The sequence below is a fragment of the Elephas maximus genome, chromosome 6 (assembly GCF_024166365.1).
Source record: "Elephas maximus indicus isolate mEleMax1 chromosome 6, mEleMax1 primary haplotype, whole genome shotgun sequence".
In the NCBI taxonomy this organism is placed as follows: Eukaryota; Metazoa; Chordata; class Mammalia; order Proboscidea; family Elephantidae; genus Elephas; species Elephas maximus.
This window is the reverse complement of record NC_064824.1, coordinates 66,824,532-66,846,263: the sequence shown is the minus strand read 5'-3', so window position 1 is coordinate 66,846,263 and position 21,732 is coordinate 66,824,532. Positions and strand designations below refer to the sequence as shown.

At 39.0% G+C, this 21,732-nt stretch overlaps 1 protein-coding gene across 2 annotated transcripts in view; it reads right to left on the bottom strand.

Moving 5' to 3' along the window:
* The window catches only part of CERS6 (ceramide synthase 6), a 324,976-nt gene that overhangs the window by 114,629 nt on the left and 188,615 nt on the right, over positions 1–21,732 (bottom strand). For both annotated transcript variants that reach the window (XM_049887369.1, XM_049887370.1), the window contains exon 4: positions 18,264–18,321. In XM_049887369.1, coding sequence (XP_049743326.1) covers positions 18,264–18,321 — 58 coding nt within the window. The remainder of the gene's footprint in view (positions 1–18,263; positions 18,322–21,732) is intronic.

Below are 21,732 nucleotides of genomic sequence, written 5' to 3'. Positions count from 1 at the left end.
TCAATATACCTTACTTAACACAGCATAGCCATCAGTTTAATCTCATCTATCTTATGGACAAACAGCAGAATTTAGCTCAACAATTATTTATTGAGTATTTTGTTTCAGGAAGTGACCTTGAGATGCTTATAGCAAGCCTGGTGAAGCACGTAGATAACCATATGACAAATACAGAAATACAGTTCTTCAGAGACCACTATGGGAACACTGGGCATTACTGGGGCATAAAGGGGATATCCTAGAAAGAGGAGACAAGGTGTCTTAGTCATCTAGTGCTGCTATAAGAGAAACAGCACAAGTGGATAGCTTTAACAAAGTTAAATTTATTCCCTCACAGTCTAGTAGGTTACAAGTCCAAATTCAGGGCGTCAGCTCCAGAGGAAGGCTTTCTCTCTCAGCTCTGGAGGAAGGTCCTTGTCATCCATCTTCCCCTGATCAGGGAGCTTCTCTGGTACAGGGCCCCCAGGTCCAAAGGGTGTGTTCTGCTCCCTGCACTGCCTTCTTGGTGGTATGAGGTCTCAATGTCTCTCTGCTCGCTCCTCTCTTTTATATCCCAAAAGAGACTGGCTTAAAGCACTGTCTAATCTTGTAGACCTCATCAATATAGCTGCTGATAATCCATTTTATTAACTCATGGTGATAGGATTTACAACATACAGGGAAATCTCATCAAATGACAAAATGGTGGACAATCATGCAATACTGGGAATCATGGCCTAACCAAGTCAACACATATTTTTGGGGGACACAATTCAATCCATGACAGAAGGGAAGTAACAGGTGGGAAGGGGAAGGGAAAGAAAAGGAGGAAAAAGCCTCAGCAAAGAACTGTGTAATTGGTAGGAGTTAGCCAGGACAGGAAAGGGTGATATCATTTATGTCTACCGCTGGCAAACAAAAAAGTTGTTACCAGGGAAGGAAAGCAGATATTTTCCATTATAAAGTGAAAGCTTTACTCTCCAGCACAGTAACTTAAAGGCTTTTCACCACTGAAAACTAAAAAATAGAATTTCTGGAAACCCTATTCATATATAATTTTAGTGAGAATTAAACACCTTTCTAAGCTAACACTATTCTGGCATTTTATTCTTTCTCTTTCTTCCCTACCATAAAATATCCACACTAAGACATAATATAATATCATCAATTCGGTTTGCTTTTTAGGATCTGACTGAACACTGAGATGGACTGTTCTTATTAAGAAAGACCACTGAACAGTGAAGAATGTGGGAGAAACATCACACTGCCCAGGATCTGAATGCCAGCTCTGCCACTTAAAAGTTACTTAGCCTCTCAGAGAAGGCTTTCTTCTCTTTAAAATGAAGGTAATAAAACAAACCTCATAGGGCTAGGGAGAAGAGCAATTACATATCGGATTACAGGATTTAGCATAGTCCAGCACATGGCAGCAAGCTTGAGGAAGCATGTGGCTGCCATGGCTGACACTCATCTTTCTGAAGCCTATGTTATCCCCAATAAATACTACAGATCCAAAGTACATTTTTAAATTATTTGTATTATGTATAAGTATAAAAAGTCTCAAAAAGCAAAACAAGAAATAGTAGTTTTGTTCTCCAAAGGAAAAAAAGAAAGATATTCGTTATCTTCATTGAAACATTTGATGTCCCTTGTTTTTTTTTTCCCTCCTGCTAAACTGGTGACTTTAAATGAAAAAGTGCTTTCTCACTCCCATGGAAAGGATCACAAAGGGAATAGCCATATACCTATACATATTTTTTAATTATTATCTTCCAGGCAAAGGAGGGTTTATGTCACCATTTCTTTCTTTTTCCCATAGTGCCTTAAACTGCACTCAACCGGTGTCTGGGGTCTTAAACGCTAGCAAGCAGCCATCTAAGATGCATCAATTGGTCTCAACCCACCTGGATCAAAGGAGAATGAAGAACACCAAGGACACAAGGCGATTACGAGCCCAAGAGACAGAAAGGGCCACATGAACCAGAGTCTTCATCATCCTGAGACCAGAAGAACTAGATGGTGCCTGGCTACAACTGATGACTGCCTTGACAGGGAACACAATAGAGAACCCCTGATAGAGCAGGAGAGCAGCGGATGCAGACCCTAAATTCTCATAAGACCAGACTTAATGGCCTGACTGAGACTGGAAGGAACCCAGTGGTCACGGCCCCCAGACCTTCTGTTGCTGCAGGACAGGAACCATTTCCGAAGCTAACTCTTCAGACATGGACTGGGCTGGGCAATGGGTTGGAGAGGGATGCTGGTGAGGAGTGAGCTTCTTGGATCAGGTGGACACTTGAGACTATGTTGGCATCTCCTGCCTGGAGGGGAGATGAGAGGGTGGAGGGGGTTAGAAGCTGGCGAAATGGACACGAAAAGAGAATGGAGGGAGGGAGCGGGCTGTCTCATTATGGGGAGAGAAAATGGGAGTATCTAGCAAGGTGTATATGGGTTTTTGTGTGAGAGACTGCCTTGATTTGTAAACTTCCATTTAAAGCACAATAAAAATTATTAAAAAAAAAAACTAAAACTGCACTCAACCAACACCCTGTCTGACTGAGATGGACCTCCCAAGTTTTCTTGGGTAGACCTAACACAAAATGCATGCCTGATAAATAAGACCAGTTTTAACTGGCGTGTGGGCTGCTGCCATGGTCGACAGCTATCATTACCGTTGCAGTGGCCAATGCTGGTCTTCTTGCCTCCAGCCTTCCCAACTTCTAATTCATTCCCTTAAGGAGCCCTCGTGGCACAACGGATAAGCCTTCAGCTGCTAACCAAAATGTTGGCAGTTTAAACTCACCCAGAAGCTCTGGGGGAGAAAAACCTGGCGATCTGTTCCTGTAAAGATTAAACCAAACCAAAAACCAAATCCATTGCCATGGAGTTAATTCTGACTCATAGCGACCCTATAGGACACAGTAGAACTTCCCTGTAGGGTTTCCAAGGAGCACTTGGTGGATTCAAACTGGTGACCCCTTGGTTAGCTGCCACAGCACTTAACAGCTATGCCACCGGGGTTTCCCCATAAAGATTACAACTTAGAAAATTCTATGGGGGAATTTCTACTTTGTCCTATGGGGTTGCTATGAGTCAGAGTCAACTCGACAACACCCAACAACAACAATTCATTCCTCACAGTGCAAACTGTTGGCATCTTTTCAGCTCTACTTCAACTGTCTGTCACCTCTTTAAGCCTTCCCTACTAAACCTCTCTCATTATTGTCATGCTTGCCTTCCCTTCTCCCCTGCCCCCAAACATACACATACTCCAAGTTCCAGTCTAACCATTTTCTGTTCTTTCCCAGTACTGTCCTTCCCTTTACTGTTCTGGCTCATCTTCATCAACTGAAGCCTCCTTCACTGTTCATCCCAAAAGCCATATCCTCAGTTCAAACTATCCTGAGCAGCCTGTCAAAAATTCTCCCTTCCCCTTCTCTAATCCTAGGAGCCTCTGTACCACTGTTATGGTACTCATCATGGGCTGCCTGGTGTCCAATATACCTGAGTAAGTCATATCTTCTATTAGCCTGTAAACCTGTTAAGGATGAGGAATATGTGATCTTTCCATAGAAAGACTTCATGTTTTGTGCTATATCAGTTCTTAATAAAATCAAATTTTGTTAAATTAATGAATTAAATTCTTTCTCCATGATTTTTTTTTTTTTTTAATAATAGAATAACATGAACATTTATTGCAGGAGCAGATGTGTTACCTCTTGCAAATCATCTCAAGTATCATATGACAGGCAACGGGGAAATGGTTCCACCTTTAAATGCACCAAATGGCATTTCCCTTTGATACACCAGTGAATGCCACTGGAGAGATAAGGAGAGATGAGTAGGGGACTTGCATGGTGTTGTAGGCTGAATAATGGCCCCCAAAGATATTCACATCCTAATCCCTGGGACCTGTAAAGGTTATCTCATAGGGCAAAAGGGACTTTTTGGTGTGATTAAATTAAGAACTTTGAGATGGGGGGGATTATCCTAGATTATCTAGTTAGTCCCCAGATGTAATCACAAGTGCTCTTAGAAAAGAGAGCCAGAGAGAGATTTGACTACAGAAGAGGAGAAGGTGATGTGATAGCAGAAGCAGAGACTGAAGTGATGTGCTGTGAAGGCAGAAGAAGGGACTACAAACCAAGGATTGCAGGCTAGGAGATGAAAAAGGAAAGAAAACAAATTCTCCCTTCAGAGCCTCAAGAAGGAATAATTCCAACTGATAACCACACTTGTGAAACTAATTTAGGACTTTGGGGCCTCCAGAACCATAGGAGAATACTGCAAGAATACATGGTGTTGTTTTAAGCCACTAAATTTACAGTAATTTGTTACAGCAATCATAGGTGAGTATTTAACCTTTCTGGGCATCACACCGCAACACATTAGTTCTCAAAGTAATGTCCCTGGACCACCATCAACGTCATTGCCTGGGAACTTGTTGGAAATGCAAATTATCAGGCCCCACCCAGATCTACTGAATCAGAACTCTGGGGGCGGGCCCGCCAATCTGTTTTAACAAATCTTTCAGATTATTTTTCTGAGGCATGTCCAAGTTTGAGAGCTACTACTCTAACATTTTCTCTTTGAACGTGGTAATTAACAGGATATCAGGTATTTTTAAAGGATGAAATAATGGAATATCACCTCACTGAAACAAATGCTATGAGAACACGATGTAAAAAACAGTGAGCACATCCCAAATACGCTACTACAGCACAAATAGCAAAAATGTCTTCAAAATAACAACCCGAGAAGCTATTACTAATCTAAAACCTATTTCCTCTGTGTTTCAGTGTTTGCGCCGGCAAAATCAAGTACGAATGCATTCACTGGAATCAGCTACTAACATTTTTTCTTAGCAGGCAAACAGATTTTAAATTATAGGAGCCCTTTTCTTAAACTAGTACTTTTTCTCACAATGCCAATTTCTCTATGATTCAAAGGAGTCCATTCTGTACTCCTATCAATTCTTGGCCTAGAATTGTCACACTGAGTGCATATGAATAAAATCTTCAACGCTATATTAGTGGTGAATTTTTTAAAAATTCAAATGTATATCAGGAGGAACTGATTAAAAAAAAAAACAGATTTCTAACATGATGTCTAAAAATGACCACTGTGTGGAACTTTTGTATAATATCACCACATAATACCTACTGGAAAAAGCCTACTTCACATCACAAGCAGCTACTTACTGAATATATTAATGACTGAATGTTACATCTTGATAAGACATGGCCATGGTCCATAGGGTTTTAAAGAATAATCAACCAGCATCAAACACAAGCTCTATTCTTAATTTCCACACTCTCATCTAAAGGGCTACACAAATTTTAAGTACTCTGTAGGATTGTGTTTTTCTTTGTGATAATTTTCAGTAACCAGAATTTTGTCAGTCCTTGCCTACCACACTCAATGCTTACCAATACTTTTTGTATAACAGAGAAATCAAGTAGGGAAGTCCATCCTCTGGGGTCAATGGACTGGTTAACAAGGAAAGGCAAGTGGGAAACCATTTCCCTGCCTTGGACAAAAAAAAAATGAGTCAACAGGAACCAAATCAAATTGTATCCCACAGCCTTTAGTAATTTTGTTTTTACATGCCCCTTTTTTCAAAATACAAAAAAAAATGAGTTAATTATCAAAGGACAATTTTATCAATTTCCTTATAGCTTCACCTACCAGGCTAGGAAAAAAAGTAAGTTGAGGGTGGGAGGAGCCATGATTAGGAACAAAGCGCAAGGAGCTATTTCTTGCTTCATGCTTCAGATACCAATGATGTAAACAACCCCCCTCGACACACACATGCACACACACAGTGTATACTCAATACTGCAGTCTAGTTATTAACTCTTCCCATTTGTACTGAATAGCTGGTACCAAACATATTTCTGCTAATACTGAGCACAATGCACCCTATTAAGAAACTCTATGGTATGATACTGTTGAAAATGTATTGTTTACTCTTAACCCCCTAATAAAGGCTCTGCGATGGAGGGGAATACACTTCTACAAAGGAGAAGCTGACAACTCACAACAGGGCTATTGCCTGGAGGAACAGATTATGTTTACTTACGTGTGGGTTACCAAATGCCCCCTACTATCCAAGTCACTACAGAGACAATTCCTTGAATATTACCAACTAATGGCCTTAAGCAATATGAACCTGAACTCTTTTCTAGACATAAAGGGAAAGTGTAATGTGAAACAGCTGTACTCTACTGTGCAACTTTCGTTATACCACGAAGACACCTTGTACCATCAAAGAAAGAAGGAACATATCTTGATTTTTCAGTTCTGTGATCTAAGAATCAGCTTGATGGGCCCTGATTACTCCTTCAACACTGCAGTAATGGAAACTCTTAGACTTCATGGAACATCCTTCAGTTACCTCCTAGTGGTGGGACCCTGGATATCGGATGCCATCTTTACCAACCAGAATGTTCAAACACACATACACTACATACACTCCTTTAGATATAAGACAAAATATTTAGAAATCCCCAACCAACAGCTCAGAACTAATATTTTAAGGGTAGATTCAGTTGGATGTACTAATTACACGAGTGGATGAATTCAGGCCAGCACTCAAACTATCTACCAGTTCAGGGACAGGAGATAGCTTTATTTATGTATATTTTACCACCAACTCCATGTACTGTACTAATGGGAAACAGGACAACCACACGCACACACGCAAAGAGAACTCTCAACTAATCTCCATACTTGATTTCAATTTTTAAGTTCTTACCCCCAAAACTTTTTAACAAAATTGTTACAAAACAGCAAAGTGACATATTTTTCAATTCATTACTCAAGTTTTTGTGAATTACCTACTGTATTGACAGCAGGATATCAAGTACATAAGGTTTAAGCACCTGCCTTGAGTAGTGTGTGTGTATGGAGTATGTATGTATGTGTGTGTGTGTATATATATATACACACACACACGGAGAAAGAGAAAGCGACAGAGGAAAGAGAAAGAGAGAGATGGACAGACTACATATATGCATCTTATTGGTTCTGTTTCTCTGGAAAATCCTAACTTTCCTATCAATGTCAGTCCATTCTTTTGGACTCAAACTAAATGCTACTTCTCCATGAAGTTTTCTTTAATTCCCTCAATTGGATCCCTCTTCTATGTATAGACAGTACCTTGTACACCTATCATTTATCACAAAGCCTCATATCATAAGTATCTACAGACAAATCTTAACCTCTCTGCGAGATTATAAGATCCTTGAGGGCAGGAACCACGTTTTCCTCTTTTCTGCATCTGCCACTATGCCTTACATACAGTAGGTTTTTAATAAATGTTGGCTAAATTGAATTAAGTTCCTAAGCTACTGATGATCCCAGGAAAGGGAAAAGCAGTAATAACATTAGCTCCATGAGATTAAGGATTCAAACTGTGTTGGCAACTGCTTTCTCTATGGTGCCTAGAACAATGCCTGTCACAGGGTAGGTGCTCACAGATAACTGAATGAAAGAATGAACAAATGAACAGTAGCTGCCATCATTAATGAACAGAAACCCTTGGAAGCAGCCATGAATGGAATGCACTAAAAACAAGAGCTTTTGATCCCCAAATTCCTTTGGTCCACACTTCCAGGTGCCAACATGCAGAAACTGCTTTATATGGCAGCTCCAGGATTATCAGAAGCCATCATTATGTTCTATTTTTCCACTGAAGTATAACTTAAAGTACACACATCTAAGTGCAAAAAAATTGGATACATGTCTAAAAACCTATGTATATATCTCTATCACTGCCACCCAGATCAAGAGCTAGAACATTTCCAGCACATCAACAGGCTCTTTCACACCCGCTCCCAATAAAACCACCTCTATCACCATGGATTAATTTTACCTGGGAGGGGAAAAATTATTTTTATCCTTTCTGTTGCTCACTACCTATGGAAGCTAAATTCCTTGAGGACAAAGTGATCATCTTCTCTCTTATTTCGAATAGTCATTCCAAGGTGACTGGTATCACCAGGCTTGTGCTCAATAAATCCTAGGCAATGACAGCAACAGCCCCTGCCAGTCAGGTCTATTCTCACACACATTAATAAAGGAGAAGGGCAGAAAAAGCAAATCAAAATGAAAAATCACTACATCATTTAGAGTGGGACTAGCAGACCCAGAATCCAGATGCTCCTGAGCCAGGCTTTCTCTGGAGCCACACAACAGAGCTGTAATCACAGCATGAGCTGGCCTGTAGGAATGCCCGCTGTTCTGCACTGCATCAAACACATGTCCTACGTACCACCCGCCCCATCCCAGGCATGCACAGACAAGACTTGCCTTTCCATGCAGAGAAAAGACACCAGTTTAACAAGCACACGTAGAACATCTCAATATTGCCCCCCAGAAGCTGTGGTTTTTAAGCAAAGAACATCTGGTTTGTTTCATTATTGTTGCTGATGAGGAAAATGGTTTATGATGATGATCATTGTCTGAGAAAGCCATTAGCTCTCAGGTTGTATTAAAACAAACTTGAATAAGAATAATGCTTTCCTTCTTGGATTCAGTAAATGATTTTTCTTTAAGTGTCTGAGAGGGACCTGATGATGATTTGGCTAACGCAGAATGAGTGTGCAGGTACAGATTTTGATACATGGATCAATATTTCATATCAAATTACCTGAGCTCTTCTGTGAGTTAGTAGCTTTTTATTCCCCTGGAAAACAGGAGATGAATAAAAATGCAATTCAGTTCTCAGGCACTGCCCACAGCCAAAGAACGCTTGTAGAGTTAGCTTTGTTGTAGTGTATAAATGAATACCAATGCTTTTCACAATCAAGTTCAGTTCTAAACTTTTGAGAAGTATCCGGCTATGCCTTTAGGGGACTGTGTATCTAAAAATGAACATCATATTTGAATGAGCCTTATTTTGGTAGCCTCTGAAATAGAAATTCATTTTTTCTTTCTTTTTTTTAAAGAGTTTCCACAAAGTTGGTATTTTATTAAGTTAGATGAAGGAGCCCTGGTGGCGCAACGGTTAAGCACTCAGCTGATAAGTGAAAAGCTGGCGGTTTTCAACACGTTAAAACCCACCCAGTGGCTCTGTAGGGGAAAGACCTGATGATCTGTTCCCATAAAGATTACAGCCTAGAAAACCCTATGGGGCAGTTTAACTCTGTCACATCGGGTCACTACGAGTTGAAATAAAGTTGGCGACACCTAACAACAACAACAGTTGAAAAGATTCATGGCTTAGTAAAGCACCAGAGCTACAAACCCTTATGTATTACATAAGAGCAAGTAGTACTCAGTAAGGCACCAGTCACCACTCGTACTTGGGAAACAGCAAAAGAATCCCTTCTCCATGCAGAAAAATCCATTTCAGCATTAGGAACTCCTGCAGGTCCTGAAATCTTTCCTTCTGCTTCACTGCCTGGAAAAAGCTGTCTGAGTGAAATGTCATTCTCACATGATAGAACCTCAACACAGATAGAAGACAACTTGGAGAAAAGGCTTCTCGATGCTCTTTAGAGAAAATTTTGCACAACAAAAATTAAAATATAGCATCTCATTAAACACAAAGCTATAAGCTATAAACCTCAATGCTTCTGAGATGCCTTTATGGTTAGAAGTGACTTTAATTTATCCTAAGTAATAAACAATTTCACCCATAAGCATATTCACTGAGCTGTACAAAATAATGAGATGTCCCAACCAACTTCTTACTGCGAACGGTATATTAATGGCTTATTAGTCACACTGTAGAAAGTAAAATATATCATGTGAAAATTAGGAACAGTTTCTCAAGAAATCCAAAAAGATTGAGAATGCAGCAAGCCACAGACTCTGGTCTCTGCCAGTGTGACTTCATTTGGAAGTAGATAAATAAAGCAAGCATGGTCCTTAATTTGGGCCCTCGAATATAATGAGTATGTTTAACTCCGTAGTCTTAATACAAGCATAGTTATAAGAGTCTCTTGCTACTTCTTGTTACCTGGGCAATCTCGATCAGGAGAGTATATCTGGAGGCAGTAATGAAGACTGGTTACAAGTAGGCCATAGTGCCCAAAATACCTGATTTTAAATCTCAGCCTCCCACTTACTAGCTAGGCAATCTGGGGCAAATTACTGAAACTTTGTAAGATTTAGTTTCTTCATCCAGAAAGATGATGAGTTACATTGTACAACCCATGAGAAATGAATGTTAAGTGATCAACATAATGCTTGGCCCATAGTGGGTGCTCAATACATTATAGCTATCATTAATGCTGTTGTTATTTATTGATTTGAAATTTCATTCTGGCTTTGTACTAAGTCAATAGTGTTTCCAAGGTGTTATGCCACTCCAAAAAGAAGTTGGATTTTCATTATGAGAGTTTTTAAAGAGCTCAGCTGCTAACCAAAAGGTCAGCAGTTTGAATCCACCAGCCACTCCTTGGAAACCCTATGAAGCTGTTCTACTCTGTCCTATATGGTCATTATGAGTAGGAATCAACTTGATGGCAACTTTTTCTTTTTTTTTTTTTTTAAATATGGAATGAAGAACTACAAGTTATTACCTAATACTGGTCATGTAGACCTGCTATGGAACTACAGCTTGAATCTTACGAGGCTCACACCAAAAAAACCCTGCTGCCATCCATCGATCTCCATTCATAGAAACCCTATAAGACAGAGTAGAATTTCCCCATAGGATTTCCAAAGAACAGCTGGTGGATTTGAACTGCTGACTTTTTGGTTAGTAGCTGAGCTCTTAACCACCACACCACCAGGGTTCCCAGGATCACAGAGAAGAATACAAAATTCCTTTGAAAGCCTATGCTGGGACCATTCTGGGCCATTCCGGGCAACAGAGTCATGTAAAGAGAAACTTGAGAGAAAATTCAGGGACTAGGGCAGTGAGAACTAGCTGAACATGAACACTTGGATTTTCTGAACAAGTATCTGTATTTCTTTGGCATTTACATGGAATTCAACTCTTAATTTGTATTCTTTTTCCTCTTCAAAATTCACAACTTCAAGCTCTTTCATAAGCAGTTATATCTAAATTTATGCACAGTCATTTCTATTCTAATTCCTACATCTTACGGATATTTTTTCATAGAAATGGAAGTATTAAAGCCATTTTGAAAAAAGTTATTAAAATTAACCATTTTTACCTATTACCTTCTATTTATTTAGATATATGAATATCACAAGTGAAATGTACAAATTAGTTTGTTACTTATTTTCATGCAAACTTCTACCAAACATTTTGTTTTTATTTTTGAGCAGCTGTATGGCATTTTGCAGTTTTAGTAATAATTTAATTAAATAATTAGACTAATATTAGATATTAATATTGTTTTAGGTTCTGTTTTGGATTTGCTATATAGTGACAGGGTTGTATGTGCATATGTGTATATATTTTTAAATTACAACAAATAGCTTTACACATATATATTATTTTGCTTCCCTCATGATAAATTTATAGGAGATGAAGTGTTGGATCAGAGGATATTAACATACTTATAGTTACTATTTATCACAATGTTGCTTTTTAAACAGGTTGCACCAACATAATTACGAGAATTTCAAATTCTTCACTGAATTATGGCATACTAGTTAAAAGATGTTATAACATATTCGTCCATACTACTGGCTTTAGAAATGATGCAATTAAGTCCCAAAGAAATTAAGTGACTTGCTTAAGGTCACAAAGCTGATTAGTAGCAGAATTAGATCTCAGACCCAGGCCTTCTGACTCCCACTTTGGGCCCTTACTATATCACATTATCCTTAGTTTCTTACTGGCCTCAGAATGCTCTCCTCAGATAGCATACCAGCTATAAGCCAACACAGAAGGAAAATAAAGTGGGGCAAATGAAAGGTATGAAGGGAATCAGAACATATCAAAGAGGGTACATATGGGTAGGAGGGAAAAAGGCAGATGTAATAAGGAGAAGTGTTGAAGAAACACGTCCTAAAGTCATTCCTGATAATTTCTGCTCCAGAAAGTACGTACGTTTATTTATTTACAAGGCCATGACAAGGGATCCCACTGACTAGGAGGCAGCAAAGTATTTCAGTGCTTCACGTCAAGGTAATACAGTAGACTTAGGCATTCACAATTCCCAGCAGAGCCTACCTCATAATCCATAGTAATCAGTGTTATGCCTTATATCTCCAAAGCACTTTATACCTGCCAAAGCACTCCTACACACAAGCTGAGGAAGTATCATTTTCCACTTTTATACATGAGAAAAATGTGCTTTCAGAGAGCAAAGGTCCCATTTAGTTAACTGTTGTGCCAAGATGGGAACCTCAGTCTTCATTTCTTCCGTACTGATATTGATTTTATTTCTCAATGAGGAAGGCAAATTTACTAATAAGAAAGAACAAATAATAATAATTACTTGAACTGTTTTTTGAAACTTGTTCTCTAAGTTTTTTTTTAACTGACAGCAATTTTAAAGACTACCAGATTAGCTTCTAGTTTTCCCTCAGGCAAGTCAATTCATCCTTAGAAGTTGTTTCCTCTTTTCTGAAATGAGAAATGTAGGATTGTTGAACTTTAGGATCCTTCCAAAGGTTATTATTCTATGTCACATGTACTTTTTACAAAACTGTTTGATAGAGCTGTGTTCTTAGGTAAAACTCTAAATTTCAAGCCTCTTTAATAAAGCGACATACTCCAAATAATTTCAAAGTTTAAAACATGGCCCGAAGGACAAAATAAAAAAATGGACATACATTCTGTTGGCTAGACAAATTCTATTTTCCGTATCAAAATGGGCAAAGGGATGACAATCCTATTTCCATTTCAGAAAGATTCCAAGCTAACCAATAAACAAAAAAGAACACGCTGAAGCATATCAGGGTATGACTGTGGCTTTGTTTACTCGTGAACTTTGAAAAGCAAACCATATGATTAATAAAAGGCAATGTCTTAGTTTAGGTCAGGTTCAGAGAGTCTAAGGGAATGGGAAAAGTGCTCAGTCTAGCAGGGTACTTTCCAAACTGTGGGTTGTCACCTAATTAGTTATGAAATCAACATCAAAGGTGGCAACATGTATATTTTTAAAATGTAATCGATTAGAATAAAAATTATCAGAGAACGTTTCTCAGCTTCAGAGCTAGGACTTTGCAAACTGTACTTCTGCTGGGTCTAAGGAGTAGGTTCCATGTTGAGTTTGGCCTTTGGGAAGAGCTAGAAGGAGGCTGGAGGGTTGTAGAAGGGAGATGGGACTTGTTCCTTTCTGTTTTGCTTCCTGTTCTTGTCAGCATTTCCCAGAAATGCATCTTCACCCCATCAGCAACAGTTCCTTCCAGAAGCAGCAGGGCAATCTTAATACAAGTATGATCTGCAAACTAGCTCCTGGGCTTGAAATGTTTGTTACCAGTTCATGAAGACATAAGGAGTTTACACCAGAACGTAAATTATATCACTAAGCATGCTGTTTAGTTCAGCTGACCTTTTTTCATAGGTAGACTTTACTGATGAAATAAGCACTTTACCTTCTGGTACAAGTCCCTTATTGTAGATTGGTAGCAAATAGTCAGCAGATCAATTACTGTGAATAAAACAGCCTCAGCGATCTTTTCAGCTCTGGTTAATGATTCATTATATTATATTTACTCTTAAAATAATTGGTGTGGTTTTGTCTCCTGATGTTACCCTGACTAATTAGAAAGTTAACCAAAAACCAAACCCATTGCCGTTGAGTCGACTGCAACTCAGAGTGACCCCACAGGACAGAGTACAACTGCCCCATAGGGTTTCCAATGAGTGGCCGGTGGATTCCAACTGCCGACCTTTTGATTAGCAGCCAAGCTCTTAACCACTGTGCCACCAAGGCTCTACTGATGTCACACCCTGATTCAAAGGTTAGGTATACATATATCTTAAATAACTTTTATTGTAATTATATACATGCATGTATGCAAAATGGATTATGAGATAAAATATATTTTATGCTCAAAGTTTGAAATAAATTAGCCTAAAATGTAGATTATAAGAAAAAATATTTACTTAGATCCCAGTTGCATGTGTATCTACATTGAATTCCTGTGACACAACACTGAAAATAAATATGTAAATCAAGAAACTCATACAAAATATTCAAAGAATTCCACCCAATACAAACTTCCATATACAAATGAGAATAAAAGCTAATGGAAAGACTAAAAAAAAAAAAAAAAAAACCTTTGCATTGAGTCAATTCTAACCCATAGTGACCCTACAAGACAGAATAAAACTGCCCTATAGGGTTCCCAAGGAGCAGCTGGTGGGTTCAAACCGTCAACCTTTTGGTTAGCAGCTGACCTCTCAATCACTGCGCCACCAGGGCTCCAACTGAAAGAGAGCTTACTCTAGCTTGTAAAGCAATACGTGGTTTCTTCCAGGACCTAGGGAAATATGTTAATTTGCATGAGTACCTTGTGTGCTAAGGCATATAGAGCAACTATAGTTAACTCTGGTTCTTTTTTTTTTTTTTTATTTACAAAAGTGCAGTATTTTTATGCAAATAACATGTACTTTCTACATTTATTTGCCAACCACTCCTCCCCACCCCACAACTATTTTCATCAGCACTGTATGCTAATTTTTTACAGCAATATGTAAGAAAAAATTGGCAAAACAGTGCTTGTTCTGCATTTTGCCTCATCTCCTGAAGAGCTCTATACATTAATCTTTTGAATTCTACCTCTGGTAATTCCAAGAAATTCTCTTCCTCCGAAAGGTTTCTTGATTCTTTATTTTGGTAGCTTGCAGAAGCCATCATGGTCTGCCTCTTTATGTGATTTGATTTTGGCTGTTGTCTCCAAGCCATAAATGAGTTATCATATTTATTTTATGTTTGCTTACTGTGTCCCAGTTTCTTGTTCTGCTTTGTTTTGATATGCCCAAATAGGGTGGTCATGTGAGCTAGTTTCATTATTGGCATTTTTGAAGATCTCATGTCTTGTCTCCAGATGGCTAGAGCTGTTGCTAGATATGTGAGCCCACGAGTCTGTTTACTTTTCTTGTGTGGATTCAGCTCAGGTGTCCAGGCCATTGGTCACTGAGTGTGTGGTGCAGGATCCCACCTACAGTTCTAGACAAGCAGGGGTGACTGGAGTAGACACAGGTATCTAGCTGCAATAGGGGGTCATGCGCTGCGCAACGCAGGTGCCTGACAGCTACCCCGAGTGTCTGGGTGAAAGGTGTGCCCCTGATCCCTAGACTGCATAGGTGGGTGGGTTTTGCAGTCAGACTGTGGGTACCCAATATCGTTGGCTATAAGGACTGGGAGTCACCACTTATTCTTGGATCCCTGCCATGGGTGGCTAGGTATCGTAGGTGGAACCACCAGTCTTCAGGCCCCAATTTCGGTAGTGAGGACCCTCTTAATGGCCAGGGTGGCGTCAAATGTCACAAATCTGCCACTCCCTGTTATAGCTGATACAGATGAAAATAGGCTTCAGGTATATACCCTGTTGTACTGTGCTAATGAGGGCCTATTCTGTTGAAATGGGCCCACACGGGTCTATGCAGGGGTGAAAGGCATTCAAAGTTCATGGACCCCTCCCTAATGCCTGTGCCTAGACAAAGGGGCTGTGTCTGCCCTGAGTTTGCACGTATGGGAGCTGGCAGATTATTTTTTCCTGTTTGCTAATTTGTTTTCTCTCCAAAGATGGGAGAATGGCTCCGGCACATGGCGGGCCCTACTTTCCACCCAGAGGGCTCAGCAATCACAGAGCTGGGGAGGGCGGGGGAGGTAAATGGGAGAGAGGTACTTCCCAAAAGGGCTTTTTTTTTTTTTTTTTGATTCATGCAGTAGGTTAGATGCTTGTACTCCTCTTTTGCCAGTTGAGTACTGTTTCTTGCTAGTTCTGGAGGCTTAAGCAGACTCTCTGCTGCTCCATCTCTCCAGATGTGGAAAACAATTCCTGAGCGCCACCACCTGCCTTATCCCTTGCGCACTAGCTGATCTAGCCTGCAGGGTGCCAGTGCCAGCCAGGTCAGGTCTGGCAACTCCTCGATACTTCTGAACTGTCTCTCCCTCCCCCGCCGCTCAGTCTCATTCCTCAACTTTGTCTTTGATGTTCAGGGCTTCTAGATGATCATATATAACTGATTTCACTTGTTTTTTTGGGTCTTTGTTATAAGAGGGACCACAGGAAGCATCTGACTACTCCACCATCTTTGCCTCGCACCCCAAAATATATTCTAAATTTAATGTTTTATAAATAGGAACAACTATTTGGCTAGGTTAAGTTTGTTAACCAAAGAAGGAAGCCATTTAGAAATCATGTTGAGGTTTGGGCAGGCTGGTGAAGTCGAGAATGCACTGGAGTGGGAGAAAGCAGTGTGTACTTCTTTTCAGGTTCAGCCTTTAATAAACTAATGGTGTGACCTTTGCAATGCCCCCTACTCGTTCTGAACTTCTGCTTGCTCAGCTGTGAAATAAAAGGGTTGGACAAAATGGCTTATAATATCTTCCACAGCTATTTTGGTTACATGGATTCTGTGTTTTCTCTCACTGAATGTAACATTTCTGTATCATTTATGACTAAGACTAAATCATATAGCTCATCCAAAACTGACTCATCATTCAAGAAAATACCCCAAATGCAAATTCATTCAACAAGAAGAGCAATTTCTAGGTCTTTTTCCTTTCTTTCATTTTTTAAACATTTGTTATAACCACAGGCAATCGATAGGGAACTGGTATACACCTGGTATAGTTTAAGAACAAAACAGTTTCTAAGCAAACATTCTATTGGCATGTCCTCTTATCGCCTTACATGGAGCCCCTGAGGACTGTGGATGAGAACTATTCCCATTCTATTCAGTTTGTTTAGGGACAGAGTGAATCAGAACCAAGAGTCACAAAGTGCTTCCTGTTCAGATGACAGATGACCAGGATTGCAGCATAAGAGCTAAAGGAGTCCATATCCTGCAGATCTACAGGAAGGGAACAAAAGTGCTCCTGGCTTTCACCATCTTCCCTTGCTCACCATCAAAGCCCTTAGCCAATGGAACCAGGTGTAAATTCTGAACTCTGGCCTTAGTTAGGAACTTGACATTCCTACGTACTGGAATTCTCCCATATCACCTGAAAGTCCATCCAAATCTATTCCCTTTCCAAGGGTAATAAAGTTGTAAGCATAAACGCTCTTCAGACTCTTTCCATTTTTTTCCCTAGATAAGTAAATTTTAAAACTAAAATAATAGAATTCCAGAGTAAGCAGTTTCCACCATGTTTATTTACCCTAGTTGAGAATTTCTTCATACTTAGAAAGCCAACAAAGTGAAGTTTATCCTTTCAAATCTATTCAAATGGTCTCTAAGCCATATGGTCTTATTAAGTTAAAAATAAATAAGTGCAGTTACCAAAGGAAAAGACATAAGTGAAAGGAAGTTTCCTCTAGGAAAATATTTTATTGGGAAACAACCATTCATTATAATAGAATTCGTCACAGGCAGACAATACCTGATAACTCAACTTTAAAAATAAAAACTTATTTGAAATTATCAACTCAATATTTACAAGAAAATTTACTATTACAGCATGCACATTACTCTAGGAAAAATACTTGTAAAAATACAGATAACATATATATCATAAAATAATTTTAAACATAATTTCCCATTTTCTGCCACATCATAACCTATTGTTGTTAAGTGCATGACTGTGAGAATATAATTCTTCATGAGTCTTGAATTTAAGCAGCCTAACTTGTTTGGAGTAGCACTAAACAATGAAATACCCAGGAGAAAGATGATGGCAGCCACAACGAACTACTTTCATGGATAAACTTGCCTCAGTGCATACAGGATATAGCAAAGCAGCAGCAGGGGAAACACAATCTATAAAATAAACTGAACTTCTCACCAGCAGTTGGTGCTGTGCTCTTAGTAACTACGTAAGACACTAAAACAGTATTCCTATCGGTGAATTACTGCAGTGATCACACATATGGCAACAACTGATTCTTGCAAGTTCTGTGATATGAAAACTCTATTCAAATTCTTTTAAAACTTCAGTTGGCTTTTAAAAGGTTTCTAATGCCCATAAGTAATAACCAACTAGAGTAGACAAGGGACTTAGCAACATCTTTCACTTGAAAAACAAACTGTTTTCAAAATCTTTTTAGCATATGCCTAAAAATGATTTACCATAAAGAATAAACTGCACATACTTTTGAAGGTCAAATAACAATGCACACATCATTCTTAGGAAGCCTGTGATGGCTGTTAATATTACTATCATCGCATACATCAACAATGGACTACAGGTTTACAGTTATGTAAGAATTATATAAAGTAACTGGACAGACCCTACCTTTTTCAGGAACCGGACTCCATAGGTAAATATATAAAGGAAAAATGAAAATCTCCACCTGTAGAAAGTTAAGAATAAAATTCTGTGACATTGAGTCTGTATTTCACATTTTATGAAACATAGGAGAGAAAAAGTACACTAGATTTGCACCCCAGGCATTAAATTTAATGAAAAATTTAGTATGAGCTGAACACATACAGTCACGTACATGGGTATATAAATATAAAATATTATGGCAAATAGTTTAAATATTAATAATTATATTCATAACCTAAATTTTCTTTTACCCAGTTACTCTATTTGCCCATTTTCTCATCTCTTTCTACACCAGGTAAATTCCTTCTTGTTAATCACTCATGAGGTGTATGGTGAATAGACAACACAGTTTTGAATTCTTTCATTCAGATATTAAGTAAATAAGTTTACTTAACTGCAGTTTATATTTGTTTTAAAAACACTTCTGATGTAAAGAAGCCTCAATATCATTCAATAAGGGAACTGTTTTTGTCTTTTAAAAAATATTTATCAACATCTTTTTAGATGTTGTTAAAGGAAGGAATAAAGAATCCAAATTCTCCATCTGCCATACCACTGCAAATGACAGCCTTAAACCATTCCAAACACTGGGTCCAGATATTAGACTTTCACTTTGTTGTTAATGAGGAAAAATGTATAAGTCCTCTTTTGATTTTTAATGATTGAAATATTTTAAGTCTTCTAAAATACAAAATTAATATTAAAAAAAAAAAAACCTTTCCCTACTACTCAATTCTCAATTTTATTTTTTGTACTTTCTGTGTGTATCTGTAAAAGCTGTCTAGATTTCACCAAATGGCATTCCCCAGGCTACTGTGGTGGTACTAGTGGTGCTGCGGGTAATAAGTTGTAAATGATCACAAAGGAGAAAGAGGCTAGTCAACTTGAGTCCATCAGGAGGCAAACTGCTTTTGGTGCCTACATGTCTATCTACAAATTTCGAATAAGGTCAAAAGAACGTGTTTCTAGGAGCTTATGTGCGTTACATACTAAATTTTCTGGAAGAAAATGACAGGTATATTCAGGTAGGAGGAAAAGAATAACGGACTCTGAGAGCTGTGTAAGACTCCACAGCAGACACAAGTGTCCCTCAGTATTTCACAGTTAGATTCACACCTGGGTTGGCTGACCCTGCAAACATGCCAGAGTTCTAGTCAGAACTAACATTTACAGAAAACACTGAAATTCAGCATTGAAAATCTTCAACTAATAATTCACAAAACCTGAATTTTGGAAGGAACAATAAAACTGATGGAAGCAGCAATGATTCAACAAGAACTTCTAAACAATACAGAAAAGCAATGATTACGAAACCTCACGTAAAAGCCCTCTTGTTATGTAAGGATAGTTGACTCACTGAAGTATCAAAATAAAGGACTGAGTTTTAATCCCATCTCTATGACCAGATTTTCTTTTAGTGGCTGGTATGTGAAAATGTCTGTATTTCTTTCTGTCTGGTTATACAAATTCTAGACCAGAAGTTAGGTCCATACAATCTGCACAGTCACACAGGGTCCCAAGCTAGATTTAAAGCTTTGCTGTCCCTGTCCTGAAATTCTTAATAATTTTTTAACAAGGGCCTGACATTTTATTTTGCATTGGGCCCTGTAAGTTATGTAGGTGGTTCTGGTGAAGACATATAGATTCTCCTACTTTGGCCAAATCTATTAATATTCCTGGATCTCAGTTTCATCTCTATAATTGGGAAAGTTAGGTTTATATTCCACCACCTATTTGTCGGTTTGTTGTACTGTGGTGGCGTGCGTGTTGCTATAATGCTGGAGACTATACTACCAGTATTCCAAATATGAGCAGGATCACCCATGGTGGACAGGTTTCAGGGGAGCTTCCAGACTAAGACAGACAAGGAAGAAAGACCTGATGATCTATTCTGAAAATCAGCCAATGAAAGCCTTATAGATCACAACAGAATGCTGTCTGATATACAGCTGAAAGATAAGCCCCCCTCCAGGCTGGAAGACACTATACAATAGCGCAACAATAGACTCAAACATACCAAAGATCATGAAGATGATGCAGTACTGGGCAATATTTTGTTCTGTTATACATAAAAAAAAAAAAGGTCCCATGAATTAGAGTAGACTCAATGGCAATTAACAACAACAGGTTTATATTTTACTTTGGGCCTTAACATTTGGTGGTATAAGTAATCTCTACTTCCCCCTAGTCCCTACCATTCCCTATTATATTAAACTAGCCTACTTCATGCATTTGCATTACTTTTCCCACCCCTGGAAGCAACTGAATTTGCAACTACTAGATTATATGACTTACAACAGCTATTTCAGCTCTTAAACTCTTTTGTAAGCTGCTGTTGTTGTTAGGTGCTGTCGAGTCAGTTCCGGCTCATGGCAACTTTATAGGACAGAGTAGAGCTGCCCCATAGGGTTTCTAAGGAGCAGCTAGTGGATTTGAACTGCCAACCTTTTGGTTAGCAGCCAAGTTCTTAACCACCATGCTACGAGGGCTGTAAGTAGGCCATGATAAGGCAGTTTTTTACGCATAATAAAATTTTATAGAAATTACTGGAATGTTCACCATAAAAATGCATCTTTGTTTTATTTCATCACTAAAACGACCCAGTTTTCATTAGACATAGAGGTTCTATTACAGGAACACCAATGTTGCCATCACTTGAATAACAACTCAGGATAAATATTTACAAGGCAGAGTTTATTTCCACAAATATCTACAGGAAGCAATATTCTCAAGCATTCTGCAATAGGTGAAAAGTTCTTTTTTTATCTGTGGAGTTTCGTATGAGTTATAGTTTTACATGGTATCTAGTTACCAGCCCATGATATGGCCTCTCCCAAACTTTCACTAAAATATCTATAAAAAGAGAGAGAAATAAAGGTGCACATACCACAAAAAAAAAAAAAAGAATTAATCTTTAACCTATTGCTAGAATTAGAGAATTCTTATAACAGAAAGAGAATACATTTCAATTTTAAAAATGTAATTAGAGAGGCGGGGCCAAGATGGCTGACTAGGTAGAAGCTACCTCAGATCCCTCTTGCAACAAAGACTCGGAAAAACAAGTGAATCGATCACATACATGACAATCTACGAACCCTGACCATCAAACACAGATCTAAAGAGTTGACCTGAGTGACAGAGACTGAGAACGAGCAACCACAGGGAAGCAACGACTGTTTTTGGACCCTGGAGCCAGTGTCCCAGTCAGAAAAACTTGGCGCCGGGCTTTGGACTGGGCGCAGGGGAGCTGAGCATGGCATCCTGAGACAGCGCAAACACGGGACGCAGCCCTAGCCCCCAGAAGTGACCTCGGGGGAAGCCCAGCCAGTGCACGCAGGCAGCGCAGTGACACGGCTGACAGAAGAAGTCACCAGGAGGCAGTGACTGGTTTTGGAGCTTGGAGTGTGGCATCCCAGCCTGGGAACCTTGGTGG